Source organism: Pelodiscus sinensis, chromosome 9 (genome assembly GCF_049634645.1).
Source record: "Pelodiscus sinensis isolate JC-2024 chromosome 9, ASM4963464v1, whole genome shotgun sequence".
Classification (NCBI taxonomy): domain Eukaryota; kingdom Metazoa; phylum Chordata; order Testudines; family Trionychidae; genus Pelodiscus; species Pelodiscus sinensis.
In genome coordinates, this window is record NC_134719.1 from 11,752,517 (window position 1) to 11,771,633 (window position 19,117).

Genomic DNA, 19,117 nt, shown 5'->3' on the forward strand with positions numbered 1-19,117 from the left:
CTCCACCATGTTATTGCTTTCTAGTTGAGTTTGGTCACTAACTATACAGTGCCTGGGAATCTGGTATGGAAGAAAGCTGGATGCTGAGTAACTAGAACACACGCTTAACTCCCAAGGGTAACCTGTAGCAAAGAAAATGTCCTTCCAAGGAGAAACTGAGCTATATGGAGAGTTGCACCTTAGCAACAATTCACAGCTGATAAAATCCCACAATCAAACTGTGCCCAGCAAAATGGACCCCCAACCCAAGCAAATGAAATAACATTTATTGAAAACACCATTGTTTGTATGACAGTAGCTTCTACAGGCTGTTCCTATATACAATAAGACTGTCCTTGCCCTCCCAGCAAGCTCTCACAGTGCTTAAATGGACAAAGTCAGCAGAAAGGAAATAGTATCTCTGGTTTATACATGGGGGAAACTGAGGCACAGACTAAGGCTGGATTTTTTTTTTCTAGAAGAGCTCAGTATGCAGGGTACTGTGATCTCAAATCCAGTTAGAAGCTTCACAATGAGTGCTGCACCGTTGAGAGCTTCTTTTGGCCATCTGGCCCTATGGTGGGATTTACACAAGGTGTGAGTATGTAGCAGAGTCAGGATTTAAACCTACATCTCCTGAATTCTAGGCTGCTGCCTTAACCACAAGACAGTCCCCCCCTCCACGCACCCTCCCCATATGTGAACCACTAAGCACGCTGGCACTACAACCCTAATGGAAGGAGTGTAGGGAATCTGTTGGGCAGATCCGTTCAAAGCAAAAAGGACAACCAAATAAATGACACTCCAAGAATAGCTCAAAAGCCCAGTCCCCCGCCTGCAGCAGCCAGTGACAAGCCTGCCACAACTGTGATTGCCGGAGGAAGGCTTGCCAAGGCAGATCGCTCAGAAGAGAAGTTTATCCAACAGTGTGTCCTGGGAAAGCTGGGGTCACTAACCAGACTCTTGGGGAAGTTCTAAGAAGTTCAGACATCCACCACCAAAGCATTTCTGCATTGTCTTGGTATCTTGTAATAGACCCTTTTCTGTGTATGTGTTCGGAGAGACCGGAGTCCTGGGAAGCCATCACAGTAGCTACTCTCTAAGTAACCATGGTACACGGTGATGGTGTAGTTGGGGGAAACCTCTAGCAGCTTTGTAGTGGCCAGCCATGATCTACTCAAGGGCGCAGCCTCCAGCTGAAATGACACTTGTTGCCAGAGATCCTTACAGAGTGTGAGCATGTCTTCTACCAATGGGTCAGTGTAACCAGCCCTTAGCACTTCCCTGGGCCAGGCGGGGGCGATGGTAACGTATGGGAAAATGGTGTTGATGGCTCTTAGGAATTCTTCACCTTGTATGTATCCTGGTGTCGTGAAGCTTCCAAAGGAGACAGCCATGCTGATCCAGACGGGGTTCCATAGGAGATTCTGGGTGTAGAGCGTACTAAGGAGCTCCAGCGTAGGGGGAAGTGCCCTGGGTTCTGTTATGTTCAGGTACACCCCCCAAGGATTGAGATGTCTGAATACTGTATCCAGGCACTGCTGCAGGGGGAGCCCTGCTGATGGATAGAGTGCAACCGGAATGAGATTTCCCCTGGTGCTGTTCTGCAATGCAATGTCCAGAGCTATCATGCCGCTCTCGTCTGGAAAACGAAGCAAAGGGAGAGGCTATGTAACAGCCTGAACCTCAGTGACCTGATAACCTAGCGATAGGTTGCTTATGTGTGATGAGCTCCATTCCTCCCTTCCAATCTTAGGGCTTGAGTGTCTCTATCATATTTGTTTGGGTAGAAACAATTCAACAGCTAATTTTTGTTGGGATACATGATATTTATCATTTAACTGTATATTAATTAGATGCACTGATCATGTGTATCATTGATTCAAAGTATATTCTTAACTGCAGGTAAGAATGCTGACACTCATCTGTGCATTATTCACCAGTTCCCAACATAGCTCTCCAGCTAGTTACTGGGGGTGGTATAGGGGGAGTGGATTACAAGTGATTCATAGTGGGTAGCACACAGAGCATTGTGAGATCCATAATAGGATCAGCAGTAATTTCCCACCCTTTGGCCTTTAGACCAGTACCATTATGTAATCTTAACCCTGCTTCCACCCTATCCTAGGATTGTTTCTAATATAGATCCTCCATTATTTCAGCAAGCAGGTTTTATATTACTCCACCTACAGGTCTTCTCTGACTGCTTTTCATAGCGCTTAGTGTTTGTACATTTCTCCTGGTAGTCAATTTAAACTTTGTTTCTGCTCGATTTAATCCCATTGTCTCTCTGTCTCTCTCTGTCTCCTTGCACTATTTTCATTAGCGTGGTATTTTTTTGCAACATGCTCTGCAGGCTTTGTTCAAGTCGATGCATAGACAACTTCTCTCATCTATCCCCACACTCTCAAGTTCCTTACTCACCTCACTGTTCTGTCTGTAAACTTGGTTTATAGACCACCAGAAAGTTCACCAGGATTTACTGACCCTAGTCTGAGAACCAGTGTGAACGATAACACTTAGGAACTGACACATCCATGACAACTGATTTAAAAAAAAAATCTCTCTAGTTCCATTAGCTTGGTACAAGGGGAAAGACGCATGACTCACCTTTAAGAACTGAGAATGTTTCCAGCATGTTCTTATCACGATCTATCCCATGCCACTCTATCCACAGTCCATCGGCATCTGTGGGGTGGAAGTAATCTAGCAAATTGCCTCCAGGATAGTAGAATCTCTTTCTTGGTGATTTCACTGTTGGGTTGAAGGGGAGGGAGAAAAATGTTGAGTAAATTCATTCCTATTCATGGTACAGTGTGTACTTTTGTCTTTAGGGCTATGGCTATGATAGGATATGATGTAGTATCCATAAGCTGCCATCGTTACAGTTTTACCAGCTGAGACTATTGTGTAAATGGTATTTACTAATGACATCTGACTTGCTCAAACTCGATCACAGCCTAGAATTTCACATATAGTTAAATGCAAGTTTGCCCCTTGATGCAGCTTGAATATGTCTCGAATAAGCAGCAATGTAGCTAATAGTCTTTAGTAGAACACATGATTGTTAAGCGGAGTTGGGTCTCTGGAATGGAGCAAATCAAGCCCCATGTTGACCAAGTGGAGTACAGCTGTTTATCCTTCTAGCAGAAGGGGAGCCACTATATAAAAAGGGGACTACAAGTTGAGGGGTGGGGGAAGAGGAACAAAGAATCATTACTCCTGATCTAAAAGGTTCAGCCCCAAATTCTGCCAATCCCATGTGTTGGAGAGAAGGAGCTGAGAACGGAAGTTGGCATCAATTTTTACCCTGACTGTGCTGGAGGAATGACCTGCAAATGGCAGAGGAGAAAATGGATTATTGTGTCTCTAATGCTTCCTTGTTTGTATGTATGTCATGGAAACCTTGAATTTATTTTTTAAATTCTTCTACTTATTTCTTTAGAAACATAGGCCTTCTCTACCTTGGAAGAACCTAGAAAACTAATGAAACCATGCATCACAAAGGTCTAGCTTAGGAGCTATTGGAAGTGGAAGAGAATTTTTTGCCCAGACTGTTTACAACTCTGGGAATTTGTTTTGGTCAACACCTGCTTAACTTAATGGATGCTTGGGAGACCGGGGATGTGTCTAGACTACATGCCTCCGTCGACAGAACCATGTAAACTAGTTTACCCAACATAGTCAATGAAGTGGGGATTTAAATAATCCCCGTTTCATTAAAATAAAAATGGCCACCATGCTGTGCCAACAATCAGCTGATCTGGTGCAGCGCAGCAGTCTAGACGTGGCTCGGTCGACAAGGGAAGCCTTTGTCGACCACTCCTGTAAACCTCATTTCACGAGGTGTAAGGGATCGGTCGACAAAGGCTTCCCTTGTTGACTAGACTCATGTGCTGTTCCAGGTCAGCTGATTGTCGGCACAGTGTGGCAGCCATTTTAATTTTAATGAAGCGGGGATTATTTAAATCCCCGCTTCATTGACTATGTTGGGTAAACTAGTTTACATGGCTCTGTCGACGGAGGCATGTAGTCTAGCCATGCCCGGCTTGTCTGTTCTAGATTCAACTCTCTCTCTCCAGTTGGAGTCAATGAGTAGTCTTGTGGCACCTTCAAGACTAACAAATCTATGTATGGTATGAGTTTTAGTGGGCAAAACCCACTTCCTCAGCTGAGCCGACTGGAGTGTGAAAGTTCACAATACACATCCTTTATCGCCTCCCACAAATCTTCCAGCAACACTACAGCCACCAGCCTTATGACAGCGTCCAGGTAAAACAAGTAGCAGAAGAAACCTTGAATTCTTTTGAGCTTCCTCTGTATCCAAAAAAAGGAAACCGAGCCCAGTCTGGGGTGGCTGACAGACGTTGCAGGCCCTGGCACCGTAGTGGGGAGGGGCCCTCAGATAGAAGGGGCAGGGCTGAGGCCTAGTCTCTCCCAGCCAGCCTTTCAGCACTGCTCAGCGTGAGACGCCCAGGGCTCTGGCAGTTGCCATTGTTGCTGTGGTAGCAGCAGCTTCGAGCCCCAGGCCCTTTAAAATCTTTGGGCCCGAGGGCAGCAGCTCCCTTTGCCCGGCCCTGTCAATCCCCTGCCTGGCACAGTCCCTTTCTCTAAGCCAAACCAGGTCCTACAGCCTGTGCCTACGTGTGCGCTTAGCACCCTCACTGCCTAGGTGCACATCAAAATACAGCCAAGACACTTTGTCTGCCCCTCTCTCGTTCTTTCAGTGGGCTCAAGTTAGCTGCAGGGCTTATGCCTCACCCCCATAGGTCTGAGCACCTTTGAAATAGGTGTAGCTGGAGGAGGCAGCCTAGCCTAGAAGACAGGACCATGGGACTCAGGAGTCTTGGCTTCTGTTCCTAGCTCTGTCCCTGAGCTGCTGGGTCCCCTTACCCAGGTCACTGAGCCTCGGTTGCTTCTCCCACCTGTTGCCATGTCTATTCAGATAAGCTTTATTGGCGCGGTGACTCTCTCTCCTGCTATGTACAGCACCTAGCGTAGTGGGATCCCAATCTCATTTGGGGCCGTTTGGTGTTGCTGTCCTACACACATACATGCTGCTTCCTTGAACTGAGACAGAACCGGATCATAAATGTCATAATAGATTTGTTCAGCCTGGCTGTTATCCCGGATGAAGAGGAGATCTTCCACGGTGATGGGGTCCGTCTTCCCCTGCCACAGAGTCAGGCTGTACCTGCGGAGACGAGAGAGTGTTGAGTTGGTACGGGCTTCTCGCAGGCCTTCAGGCTGGCTGCTCAGTAGCTGGAGGAACCGTGGTCTTATTAGCCATGGCTACTTTGGTCCCTTTCCCATGGAAGTGTTCATGTCTGAAAACAAGGGGCGCTCTGTAGGGTGAGGGATCTGGGAAGGTGATACTGTCCTGCATCCTGAGCCGTTCTCTGAATGAGAGACACTGGATAAGGGTTATTCACCTGCAACTGTCTGACTACAGAAAGGGTTCTGTAACAAGGGAATAGTTTGCACACAGAGGCCTGACTTGCACTGTGGACAAGGTGCTGGTCACCAGTACTGTTCTCAAAGTCCGTGATCCTCAGTCCGGGCTACGTGGACCCGTGCGGGTACTTGGAGATCTTCCGGGGGTGGGGACAGCTTCTTTAGATCAGTGTTTCTTGACATGGGGCTTGCAGCCCCAAGGGTGGTCATGGGACAGGTTGGGTGTGTGTGTCACAAACACAGGGCTGGCTGCAGGAAGTGGCAAGCAGGGCGATTGCTTCAGGACCCACACCATAGGATGTCCTCTTTCCCCCAAATTAAGTGACATGCTCCAGCCCCAGATACAAGGGCTCTGGCTTCAGATAGGGATCACAAGTGGGATAAAAGGGAAAGTCCTTACATGGATTGATAACTGGTTAAAAGACAGGAAAAAAAGGGTAGGAATAAATGGTAAGTTTTCAGAGTGGAGAGAAGTAACTAGTGGAGTCCCCCTAGAGTCTGTCCTGGGACCCATCCTATTCAACTTATTTATAAATGATCTAGACTAGAGAAAGAGGTAAACAGTGAGGTGGCAAAATTTGCAGATGATACCAAACTGCTCAAGATTATTAAGACCAAAGCAGACTGAAGAGCTTCAAAAAGAGCTTACCAAATTAAGGCTATGTCTACAGTGTGCCTCTCTTGTGCAAAAGCCTGTGCAAATAAAGTGTGGATTAGCATATTGCCATGCTTCATTTGCATAATTAATTAGGGGCTGTTTTTGCACAAGAGGCTTTTGTGCAAGAGCTGTTCTTCCTGAAAAAATGAGGAAGAACGGCTCTTGTGCAAGAGGGGGTTTTTGCGCAAAAGCCTCTTGTGCAAAAAGGCCCCTAATGAATTATGCAAATGAAGTGCGGCAATATGCTAACCTGTGCTTCATTTGCATAGGTTTTTGCCTAAGAGAGGTTCAGTGTAGACGTAGCCTAAGTGATTAGGCAACAAAATGGAAAATGAAATTTAATATTGATAAATGTAACGTAATGCACATTGGAAAACATAATCCCAACTATATATACAATATGATGGGGACTAATTTGGCTACAACTACTAAAGAGAGAGATCTTGGAGTTATTGTGGATAGTTCTCTGAAAACATCCACTCAGTGTCCAGCAGCAGTCAAAAAAGCAAATCGAATTTTTAATGACTCCTAACAAGGAATAGAGAATAAGACAGAAAACATCTTATTGCCTCCATATAAAACCATGGTACATCCACATCTTGAATACTGCGTACAGATGTGGTTGCCTCATTTCAGAAAAGATATATTGGCATTGGAAAAGGTTCAGAAAAGGGCAACAAAAATGATTAGAGGTTTGGAACGGGTCCCATATGAAGAGAGATTAAAAAGACTTGAATTTTTCATCTTAGAGAAGAGGAGACTAAGGGGGTGGGGTGGGGATGATAGAGGTCTATAAAATCATGACTGGTATGGAAAAAGTGAATAAGGAAAAGTTATTTACTATTCCCACAGTACAAGAACTAGGGGTCACCAAATGAAATTAATAGGCAGCAGGTTAAAAACAAAGAAAAGGAAGTTTTTCTTCACTCAGTGCACAGTCAACCTGTGGAACTCCTTTCCCAAGGAGGTTGTGAAGGCTAGGACTTTAACAGGATTCAAAAAAGAGCTAGATAGATTCATGGAGGTTAGGTCCATCAATGGCTATTAGCCAGGATGGGTAGGAATGGTATCCCTAGCCTCTGTTTCTCTGGAGGAGGGTGACAGGGGACGGAACACATGAGTATTACCTGTTGTGATCCCTCCCTCTGGGGCATCTGGTATTGGCCACTGTTGGCAGACAGGTTACTGGGCTGATGGACCTTTGGTTTGACCTAGTATGGTCGTTCTTATGTTTTTAAGTGAAAAACAGGCTCCTGTATCGCGCTGAGATGCAAGTAAATACTTATACTGCAGTGGGGGGAAGTCAGCAATTGTTCAGTACCAGTGTGCTTTGTGACCCTTTTGTTTTTATAGAGCTGATTTTGTTTACAGCAGTTTTTTAGGTAGGTGCTACTGGAATCCTCAAGACCAATCAGACTCCTGAAAGGGCTGCAGTTGAGTGGAAAAGCTGAGCACTGCTCTTTTAAGGACTAACGAACCTGTGCTGTGAATGCCTTACCTCTCTGACTGAGCCAGCAGCCAGCTGAAATGAGGCCAAGCCAATCTCACCATGACAGCCCTGACGGGGAACGTGACTCTTTGGGGCTGTGTCCTCACGATGCTGTGCATCTCTTGAATCATTTTCTGAGTGTAGGTTTTGTTGGGGAACCAAGATGAATAGAGAGTTGTCCAGCCCAGAGAGAGAGTGCAGTTTGGGTACTTCTCCTGAATGAGTGAGAGGAATCTAATGGAACCACATACAGAGCAACAGTTACTCCTAAGAGTGGCAAAGAAGAAAGCAGTTTCTGTGCATAACAACTCTATTAAACCTACAAACTTATGAGCAGCACATCAAATGCCACTAGATGGCACTCTTTGTATATACAGACACCTTCCGGCACCTTTGGGACCTAGGTGGTGCCGGCTTATCGGATATGCCGGAGTACCAAGAGGTACTATAAGAGGGCATACTCCCAACCCAATCCCCCTCCCCTCCCTTCCCCTGCTCTCCTCTTCCCCAGAGCCAAATACCTCCTGTCCCTGCTTTTCCCTGAACCTTATGTCTGGGTCCCAAGGCAGCTGCCTGTGCTCAGCAGCCAGCTGTTAGCAAGTGCTGGCTGGATGCTGTGTGCGCTGGGGACCATGAGTGGAACGGCGCGGGGCTGCGAATGCGCATGTGGCTCACAGAGGCCCGGCCGTGAGAGCGGCTGACCGGAGCACTTCCGGGTTCCAGTTGATGCTGGACTATTGGGGGTGCCGGACAACTGGATGCCGGACAATTGGAGTTTTACTGGACCTCTCTCTCTCTCACACATACTTTCACTTACTTTTCATAGACAACTCTCCCAACAATTCCAACAGCAAAAGCTTTATCACCTTTTGGGCAACAGCTAAGAGTGCTAGAAACTCATCACAGTGATACATGCTGACTGGGAACATTGCTGTAGACAGGTAGATATTACTGTAGCTCAAAGCTAATCCATTAGATCCTTGGCTTTCTCCTCATACAAAGTACAACTGGTCTCCCTATGGATGCATATGGGGCTGCACAATAGTGTTGGGTGAAAATACCTAGCTGGTGACAGAATTCTGAATAAAAAGATGAACTTTTAAATGTTAGAGCTATGGATAATTTTTAAAAAGGAAAAACCTCCAGTTCCTGCTTTGATTCCCACATATTTTGAGCAACATAGTAAAAGACTCGGTAATCTGGGAAAATTGTACAAAAATGTGTGGCCTAGGCAATGGTGAACTTCAGAAAGTTTGGACTTTGAGCTGAGCTATCCATTCCAACTAATTTAAAAAAAAAAGACTGAAGCATCATGAAATCTTGAGTTAAAATGTCAGAGATTGTTTTAACAATTGTACAGAAAATAGATTTTTTTCTTAAACTCTTTTGTGGGTTTTTCAAGTATGACTCCATTGATTTAGTTCCCAAAAACTGTGTAGGATTTTTTTTTCTGTAAGACAGGAAAAAGTTCAGAGCTGAATTTAAAGTTCATTCTGTTGCTCTCACTGTAACTCACCTTCTGGTGATGATTGTTTCTTCCAATAGAGTCTGAACTAAATTTGGGATGGAAACCCAGATTTTCACTGTTAACTCTGTAACTTTGCAATTTTTTTATGGACTTAAAATGTAACTTTTAATTGTTTTAATACAGTCCAAGAGCTCCCATTAGTAACAACGTGTGCACTTAGAAATTTGAACAGATCATTTTAAATCAACAGAGATCGAAAATCAGTTTCTCCTTTACTCACCTGCTAAGTTCGGTTCAGTTTCAGGTGCAGAGCTGGTTATAAAAGGATCCTGGGACAGTCAGTCCAGTAAGGGAGTCCAGTCCATAGGACAGAATGTAGTGTGGGGAAAATACCGTCAAGTTAAAACTCCTATAGAGCATTATGGTGGTGTCTGCTCAGAATTTGTTGATTTTCAAGTGTGAAGGGTTGAGAGTTTTTTTTATTAAAAAAAAAAACAATTTTCGATGGAAAGCTGAGACCTTTTGCCAGGAAATTTTTTAATTTTCAAAACACAATTTTCTGTCAGTTTTAGTGGAAAATTTTTGAGTAGCCCTGGTTTATCGGTGTTATCAGGCGTTATGGGGTAATCGAGGATTATGAAACTCAAGTCTCCATCAGGCATTTGGAGGAGGGACGGATTTTTGGAATCTGCATATATTCTCTGGGTGCTTGATTCAAAGCTTATCAACCCCCCCCCACACACACATGACTAGCCACTGGATCAGGGCCTTAATGACCTGGGATCTTAAATAGCTGGTTTTCTTGTTGGTTTTTATTACATATACTTTTTTTTTTTGTCCACCTTTTGTCAGCTCTTGGCTGAACTCCAGTCTTGGCACTTTCTGGGCTCACTGATTTCTTGCTGCACTAGAGGATTGTGACGGGAGGGCTATTGCTAGTGTAGAACCAAGGACTTTGTTCCAAAGCTATGAAATTGATCAATACATTCTGAGACACCAATCACTGAAATGTACAACATTAGCCACCAAAGTGCTTTTAAGAAAAATTCAGATTACTCACAAACTTGCGTTAACTGCAGTGTTGATGGGGACATTGGGACCCATTAGAATATCTGCGTTTAACCACAGAGGCCTGTTGATCTTCACTTCTGAGGATTTCTTTAGTAAAATATCCAGAGATGGGCCAACTGCCTTGATGCTTTTGAAATCTAGCTTGATACCTGTCCAGGAAAGAATTCATTGGAAAACCACATAAATATCTGATATTAGCAGCTGGTAAACTATGCCCGAGTATAAATAGGAGTCCTGTTTGTGCCACACCTGACATAGCAGGCTCCCAGTCCAAGACTAGGGATCATTGGCATTATGGTAAGGTAGGGTGTTGCCTAGTGCTTGTCCCCAGCTCTGCCTCATCATTCCCTGCCAAATGGGAGGTGAAGAGGATGCTGCTGAATTCCACATGTACATAGACCACTCAGTCAGGGCAAAGGGTTCCCGCCACTTGTTTACAGGCACAGCACTTTAGATTACCTCTGCTGGATGAGTTCAGGACGGCGTCCAGCCATTCCTGAAAAGAGTTGTCACTGTAAATAGCAGGGGGATGTGCCATGATGGGCTTGTCGGTCTCATTAGGAGTGTTAAGTCCTTCTAGGTTGACATCAGCTTCCAGGACCATCATGCCACCTGTGTGCGCAAGTCACAAAGTGAGCCCTTGACTGGCGTTGACGTGTGCAAAGGACCCTCCACACTTGTTCATGTCTTCACCACGCATGCAGGCAGCTCCCTATGGGCTCAGGCCTGCACAGGGCTGAGCTACCACCAGGTCTTTCTGCATGTGCGTCGTCACACCAACCAAAGTAGCTGGATTATCCAGGTGCTTGAGTTAAGCCTGTGTTTAAGTGCCCCTCTGCTCAGCTCTTGAAGGCTCAAGCCCTGTGTCTCTCACAGACACAGATGCCATGTTTCCTGCATCTCTATATGCTAGACCAAGGAGCCCCAGTGTCTTTCTCTAAGCGTGACAGTCACCTCCAAGGCACCAGGGTCTTCACCAAGAGTTCCAGGCTAATAGTTCTTGCTCAGATCATAAATATGGCCCTATAGTTCATTAAACGATTAGAGAGGCAATAACAAAGGGTCTGATCCAATGCCCCAGAAAGTTAACGAGTCTTTTCATTAATTTAAATAGCCTTTGGATCAGGTCCCAGATCTGCCCAACAGGTGGGTTCTTCTGAGCCTGGTGCTACCCCTGCTTCCTGGGTTGGGCTATTACTGAGATCCCTCTCTTCTTGCAGTAACTAGTCCCTGGCCTTCCAGGGAAGTGACACCAGACTGGAATGTTCCAGGTTTTCTTTCAGGAATGACTTGAACCCACAGCCCTTCCCTCCCCATTCAAGTGCCCTTGCCCCATGGCCATTACAGAACCCACCCCACCTCCCTACCTTCAGTGAGTCCCTTATCCTGCTGCTTTCCGAATGTGGAAGCCAGCTCCCTCCCTGGGGCAGCTGGTGTTGGCTGCCCGGATGGGTGGAGGGGGGTGGGACTGAGTCACCACCCTGTGCTCCAGAAGCTGTAGCCCCATCCCTGAATTCACTGGGGATCCCACCAACCTCCAAAGCTGTTCAGACCTGAGTTGGCAGATAAACCTCTACATTGTGAGGCTACGTCTACACTGCAGGCTTCTTGCGCAAGAACTGTTTTGCACAAGTGTTCTTGTGCAAAAGGTCTTGCACAAGAGCGCGTCCACACTGCCATGTGTTTTTGCGCAAGAGATGTGCTTTTGCGCAAGAGCGGCCTTGGCAGTGTGGACACTCTCTTGCGCAAGAAAACTCTGATGGCCATAGGGGTTTCTTGCACAAGAAATTCATGTTGCCTGTCTACACTGCCTTCTTGTGGAACAGCTCTGGCTCAAGAGGGCGTATTCCTCGTGGGGAGAGGAATAACTCTTCCAGAAGAAGCCCTGTTTTCCAATGCTGTGTTGTAAATTTACTTGCCCAAGAACATGCGTGCAATGTAGTCACCCAGCAAGTTTTTGCGCAAGAACAGCTGTTCTTGCGCAAAAAGCCTGCAGTGTAGATGTAGCCTGATTGTATCTTGTCAGGTCAGAAAAAGCTGGGGACGTTTTTTGAGGGGGGGTTACTGTCATGTTACCACCACAAGATAAAACTGCTTCCAGTGAATGTGTCCCAAAACATTTGACTTTTACAGAGTAGTTTTATCTCAGGAAGCTATAAGCAAGCCTTGATTCTTATGGCTTCAGGTGAGCCTCCGTTCCACATTAGAGTCTTCTGCTTGAGTCCATGTGCAGAATGATTTCCTCAGCTGAAGATTTAAGCAGTGAGACCTCTCTTCTTTATTAAGTATTACCCCTGTTTTGATTTATTTAGTTTTATCTTAAATCTGGGATAATCTACTCACAATTGTCTTCTGGGCAGGAAATATCTTTTGGGCCCCGATCCGATAAATGGAATCATTTCAGTAACTTTACAAATGCTCAGTTGCCACGCTCTAATTGCTCTAATCATTCCAAACATCTAGTATGCTCTGTGTTTGCCTGAGCTCCTCATACGGCGCTCTGGTAGCCAACTCTCCTGGCTGAAATCCTGGCCCCACTCATGTCAACCCAGAGGTTTGCTACGGCCATCAGTGGAACCAGGATTTGAGCCTGTGGCTTTCCGATATCATGCTATTAGAAACATAAAGGACAGAGACATTTGCCTGACTGGGTGAAACCACTAACACATGGAAGGAAAACTCCCACTACATATGTACTCGATGGTTCAGTGCTGTACCTAGTGCGGAAGGGGTAGTGGAGGGGAGAGGCGAGGGGAGGAGACGGAATTGCTTTCTGCATCTTGTGCAGATGATCTGATTACACCCAGAAGAGTGAGAACAAACTCCACTTGGGTAGCTTGGCAAACTAAGCTAACAGGCTATTACAAATGGGGGGTGGGGTGGGGGAGAGAAAATGATATTTTACTCTTCAAGGCATCTTCCAGTTCACTCTTTTGGTTAGCAGAATGGTACCAGGTGACCAGCAATCCATCCTTTCTGTCAATGCGCCCCAGATTTAGCAGGTATTCCAGCAGGTCTCCGTCTGTATCGAAGGCTGGTTTGAGTACAGAGTCTGAAATCCCAAGGAAGATTTGTAATGAGTAACTTTGGAAGGCAGATGTAAAACTAATGCAAGCAACACTTGAGGGTTTTGAAGAGTGAGGTACAGGTGTGGAGGGAAGTACTCAGAGGACTGCCTGACTGCTCCCAAGCATTTATGTCCAGAATAGAAGAAACCGGCTGTGTATCATTTTGCTGCCCTGTCATTTTGCTGATTTCCATAGAATGCTGGAGCACAGCTGGGGCAAGGAAAGGGTTAATACCCTTTTTTTTTCTGGCTAAGACACAATGGTGTCCGTGCCAAGAGTGACTGTAAGTTGTGAGGAACTAGCCTGGGAACCATTGTGTTAGCACCTGCAGTAAGAACTAGGAAAGCGTCTCACAAGAAACTCACATGACACATGCTGGTAAGATGACAGGGCGGTGCCAGAGCCCCCAGGGTTACTTGCAATATGTATTTTTGATCTCCATATGCATACTGATCCCTACATGTGTGGTGGTTACAATCTATCAATTAAGCTTCCTTGCTCTGTATGTCCCTCCAGGTCTCAATATGAGGTTGGTAACAGATAGTTACAACCCAGGCAAACAAACAAAATACACATCTCCCCTTCAGACTGACTACTTGTATATTAAGTTTAGCTCAATGCAGCATCATAGAATCATAGAGCTGGAAGAGACCTCTGGAGGTCATCAAGTCCGGCCCAAAGTCCAGCGTCAAAGGACAGCTAGACCCCCCCTTGAACATCGCTGAAGTGTTACTTCTGGGGAAGCTCGCCTTGCTGCACACAGACACCCTGTACACCACTCGATATAACGAACGGAACCTAGTCCTCCAGAACGGTGAGCAACACTCTTCCTGACCCACAAAGGCGCATGGACACGCAAAACCATCACACCTATCACCCCTCAGCGGCTTCACTGCTCTCTCACACACACAAGTACAGGCTGACGTACCTTTATCGCACTGCTGGTGCCCATCCCGCTAGCTTCTGCTCCTCCCCACCCCCCACCCCATGCAAACAATTTAGCACTGGTCACTTGCCCCAAATGCACCTCCTGGACCCAAACAGACAAAATCTAAGGTCAAGAAGCAGTTATTGGTGTGGCTTTGTACCTTGGGGGGCATTCCTGTTAATGGTCAGACACACTGCCAGAGCGATGCAGGTAGAAATCACCGCCACCACACAGACGCCAATCACTGCTGCTCCTGTCTTTCCAACGGAAGGACACCTCCTCTTGCTGGAAACCATGGCTGTCCTCATAGCGGTACCAGCGTGGGTGCACTGAATTACAAAGTTCCAGCTTCCTTCAGATGAAAATCAAGCACATGAGGGCTGGCTGGATGGCTGAGGTGCGGGACGCCTGTAATGTTTAAATCTTGCTGCTGGTGCCTACACCTCAAACATGCTCCAAAGGCCAGAAAGGATACATACCTCTGCCTGATTCTTGGACAGCTTCTTTCTAACAGCCCTGCCTTGGAGGGCTCCTGTGTAGCAGCCCAGCCCTGCCCTTGGGGACTGTATCCCAGAGAGGCCTTTCTAGCACTGCCCTGGAGCTGTGTCTGTGTAGGCTCAGCCCCTCCTTCCTTCAGCTGTCATGTGGGCACGGCTGGCTTTTAAGGGCCAAGTTCCATTCCCCCCCCCTCTCTCCAAGGAAACAGTGTCTCCCGCCCTCTGGGAGCTGATCTATTAATGTCACGCCTTCACTTTCCCGAGCCAGCACCAGACAAGTGCTCAGCTAAGGTTACACTGGGAAAATGCGAGGGCGTGACCGGCGCAGGCTGAGCACAGCCCTGAGCATGCCTGCGGGTTTGAAAAGAACAAGTTCAAAGCCACCTGTCTGGGCTCCCTGTCTGACAGCATTGAGACTGACACAGCCAGTCAATACAGTAACCTGAACACATTAGCTAGCGGTTAGCGTGTGACACGCACGCACATCAGGAGCTGCAAAGGGGCAGGTGTTCCCAGGAGCCACAGGGCACGTAGCTGTGTGACAACCTCCCTGAAGTCACTCGGATTTGGGATTTCCTCTCCAGGCCCGCAGGGCGTTGATGTGAGCCCATGTCACTCCACTGAAGTCAGTTGAAGCCGTGTCAGTTTTCACTGTCTGAGGGACTCGCCTCATTTAACAGTGGAACTAGGAGCTGGCCCTCCCTCGCCCCCGGTGCAGCACGGCTTGTTCATCCCTCTGTGAGAATCTGATTCTTTATTTAAACCCAAAGACCTGCTCTAGGCTGGCGGTCGCAAACCGGTGTGTAATTAACCCACCACTACAGACGTAAATACCACCCCCACTCCCTGGTTTGGCGCTGGTTTAGTACCTTCCTGATGCACGACTAGGAGGGGGAACTGACCATCTTCATCCAGTTCCATAGTGTTTATTGCCTGAGCTAGTTTCACAGTGGTGTGAGCAGGGGCCCATATCTTCCTCGGCTTGGTGTGTTGAAGATTAAGGCTAGAATCATAGAATACTAGGACTGGAAAGGACCTCGAGAGGTCATCGAGTCCAGCCCCCTGCCCTCATGGCAGGACCAAATACTGTCTAGACCATCCCTGATAGACATTTATCTAACCTACTCTTAAATATCTCCAGAGATGGGGATTCCACAACCTCCCTGGGCAATTTATTCCAGTGTTTGATTACCCTGACAGTTAGGAACTGTTTCTTAATGTCCAACCTAAACCTCCCTTGCTGCAGTTTAAGCGCATTGCTTCTTGTTCTATCCTCAGAGGCCAAGATGAACACGTTTTCTCCCTCTTCCTTATGACACCCTTTTAGATACCTGAAAACTGCTATCATGTCCCCCCTCAATCTTCTCTTTTCTAAACTAAACAAACCCAATTCTTTCATCCTTCCCTCATAGGTCATGTTCTCTAGACCTTTAATCATTCTTGTTGCTCTTCTGTGGACTCTCTCCAATTTCTCCACATCTTTCTTGAAATGCGGTGCCCAGAACTGAACACAATACTCCAATTGAGGCCTAACCAGCGCAGAGTAGAGCGGAAGAATGACTTCTTGTGTCTTGCTCACAACACACCTGTTAATGCATCCCAGAATCGTGTTTGCTTTTTTTGCAACAGCATTACACTGCTGAGTCATATTCAGCTTGTGGTCCACTATAACCCCTAGATCCCTTTCTGCCGTACTCCTTCCTAGACAGTCGCTTCCTATTCTGTATGTGTGAAACTGATTGTTCCTTCCTAAGTGGTGCCTCCAGGCAGATGGTGCCTCTAGGCAGATGAGGAGTTAACCGGGTTAGCCACGCTCAGGCAGTGGCTGCTACAACTGACCTCAGAAATAATTCAAACTCCCGCAAGCCAACACATTGGAAAAGGGTTTGGTTAAAGTGAATGAGACAATAAAACATTAAATGGTTGAAAACAGAGAGATGAATGACGCTTTTTAATTACTAAAGGCTACACTGGCAAGCACGGAAGCGCACGGGACCTCAGTGCTCCTAAACAAAAGTGGCTCCCCCCTCAGTTTTCAGTCCCCGTGTCTCAAGTATCCAGGTGGAAACGTGTTGGAGGTTTGTAAGGAGAGGGTGTTAGAAACACACAGTTTTATGCTGGGAAATGGCAATGCAGGTCTTGACGATCAGGGTGGGTGAAAGCTCTTTTGCAGATGCAATGTGCGGTCATGGGGCAAAATGAAACCCTTCTTCCTGCTTTAGGTGCAACACCAGGAACGGACTCAGCTTCCTTTTCTCCTTGAGCAGTCAGGAGACTGATGCAGGCCTGCAGGTCCTCCCTGGGGAGTGCTGGAGTGGGACTAACTGCCCCCTCCCTGCTGGAATGGGTCTTTAAAGCTCAGAACCTCTGGGGTTCAGTTGTAGTCAAGTCTTGGAACCCCAATCCCAGCTGCTGTGCAGGCAGGCTGCAGAGGGTGGAAGGAGAATTGGACTGATGGAAGGAGCAGACTGTCTCTTCCTGAGGCTTTTCTGCAAGGCCGAGGCTACAGATAGACCAGTGCTGGGCCTGGAAGTGCTAATAAGGGAGAAGAGCTGCCAGGGTGAATGGAGGGAATGCAGACCCCTCCTCTTCCCTCCTGCTGCTGGGCAGGGCAGCCCGTGCCTACAGGCAAACTAGGCAGCCGCCCAGGGCGCCAAGTTACATGGGGCACCAAATTCTAAATACCCTGCCACTTCCATTTCCCCTTCCCCTTCCGGTGCCTTACCTAGAGCACGGCTTCCCTGCAGCCAGGCGGGGGGTAAGTCCTGGGGGAGGTGGCGCGCGGTTCCCTGCATTGCAGGGCGGTCGGCCCAGAGAAGCTACGCAACGGCTTCCCCTGCCGCGGGAGGGTGGGTCTGCCCCGGAGAATGGAAGTGCTGGCCAGCTTCCCATGCCACGGGGGGTGGGGGGGTGAGGGGAGGATTGGCTCCAGCAGAGGCACATGCGGGGGTTCTCTGGCCATGGGTCAGGGTCGGCCCCGGGGGAACAGGCGCAGGGGGTTTCCCCATGCCATGGGAGGAGAAGGGATCAGCCCTGGGGTAGGCATGTACTGGCTTCCCCTGTGCCACGGGAATGGGAGTCAGCCTGGGAGAGGCGCATGCCTGCTTCTCTCTGGGGGGCGGGATCTTCATAGGAGGCAGGTGCAGGGGACTCTCTCCCCCCACTGGCACCCTGTTCCTCTCCCTGGCCCCCCGGCCCCCAGCCACAGAACTCCATCCCTGGCCCCCCCCGCCCCCAACCACAGAACTCCATCCCAGCCCCCCTTTCCCCAGCGCAGAACCAAAACTCTCAGTCAATATCTGCCCTTGGGGTTGGGGGAGGTGGGGGCGCCGATTGCATGGTTCGCCTAGGGCGCCAGTTGCTGGTCACTAGTCTAGGAACGCCCCTGCTGCTGGGGAAGTCAACAGTGTACGACTCCATCGTGGCCCCCATGGAGGCCCAAAAAGTGAGTCTCCTCTCTGAGGACACAGCCCCCCTGGCTAAGAGGGTTGGGGGGGGGCACATCTTTCCCCTCCTGGAATCTTTGGTGCCCCCTCAAGACCTCGACAATTGTTCAAAAGTCCGAAGTGTCCAACGCTCAAAACTGCAAGGTCTGCAAGTCACTTATATAAACAGTGCTATCTGGTTACACATAATTCCGACTTAAGCACACCATAACTTTTATCTTGTACTCTAGATAGTTTGAACCTCCACAGAGAGCACACGAAGCAGCACTTGATAAAATCAGCCAGAGCTGATATGAACTTTTGCACCATACTCAACAGAAAATCACAGGGCACAGCAGGGGAATTATAGGTGAGTTGGCACACAGACATTCTCAGTCTCGGAGGGTTTGCTTCCTCTGAATATCCTTCTGAATCAACTGTGGTCTTCACAATTTTAGGGTTAACACCAGGGAGTTGTGACAAGGAGTCCTGTGGCACCTGATAGACTAACAGATGTATTGGAGCATAAGCTTTTGTGGGCAAAGACCCGCTTCGTCAGATGCATCTATAAGGTGCCACAGGACTCCTTGTTGCTTTTGCAGATCCAGACTAACACGGCAACCCCTCTAATACTTATCAGGTAGTTGTGTGACTTGAGGAACCTTGTAAGCTTCAGTAACCTCACTTTCTGGTGCTCTCTGTGCTTCTATTGGGTCTTCCCATCAGGTCTGCAATCCAGGAATGGGAGGCGCTCTAGCTGCTTTCTCTGCAGAAAAATTGGTTGCCTATTGCATACAGTGGTGCCAGAAAGCATTAGCCATGAATAAACACACAGTCTGTATCTCATCATCTGAGGCAAACTTGCGCGCTCTTCTGAGAGATTCCTTCCTTCGCCTGACTTGGGTTTCTGATTTCTAGTCCCTAGGAGAATCACAGGGGGTTTCTCTGTGGGTGCTTCAAGAAAATGAAGTAACTGTCCTATTGATGGGAGATGTTTTTGTGCAAAACTTTTATGTCAGTTGGACCCCTTTCTCACATCAAGTGATACACTGGCATGTCTGTCAGCTTCTGAACTAGGAT

At 47.5% G+C, this 19,117-nt stretch overlaps 1 protein-coding gene across 2 annotated transcripts; it reads right to left on the bottom strand.

Moving 5' to 3' along the window:
• Nucleotides 1-245: 245 nt before the first annotated feature.
• On the bottom strand, nt 246-14,752 carry FAM151A (family with sequence similarity 151 member A). Of its 2 annotated transcripts, XM_075936028.1 has the most exons (9): nt 14,595-14,748; nt 14,276-14,467; nt 13,025-13,171; nt 10,579-10,731; nt 10,109-10,268; nt 7,590-7,814; nt 5,034-5,173; nt 2,590-2,733; nt 246-1,621 (listed from the first exon to the last, which is right to left on the bottom strand). In XM_075936028.1, the coding sequence occupies exons 2-9, from the start codon at nt 14,421-14,423 to the stop codon at nt 963-965; spliced, it is 1,776 nt and encodes a 591-aa protein (XP_075792143.1). In that variant the 5' UTR covers nt 14,424-14,467; nt 14,595-14,748; the 3' UTR covers nt 246-962. The 2 variants fall into 2 exon arrangements, with proteins under 2 accessions (XP_075792143.1, XP_075792144.1); XM_075936029.1 differs by lacking the exon at nt 13,025-13,171 and having other exon boundaries at nt 14,276-14,752.
• Between the last annotated feature and the right edge of the window lie 4,365 nt (nt 14,753-19,117).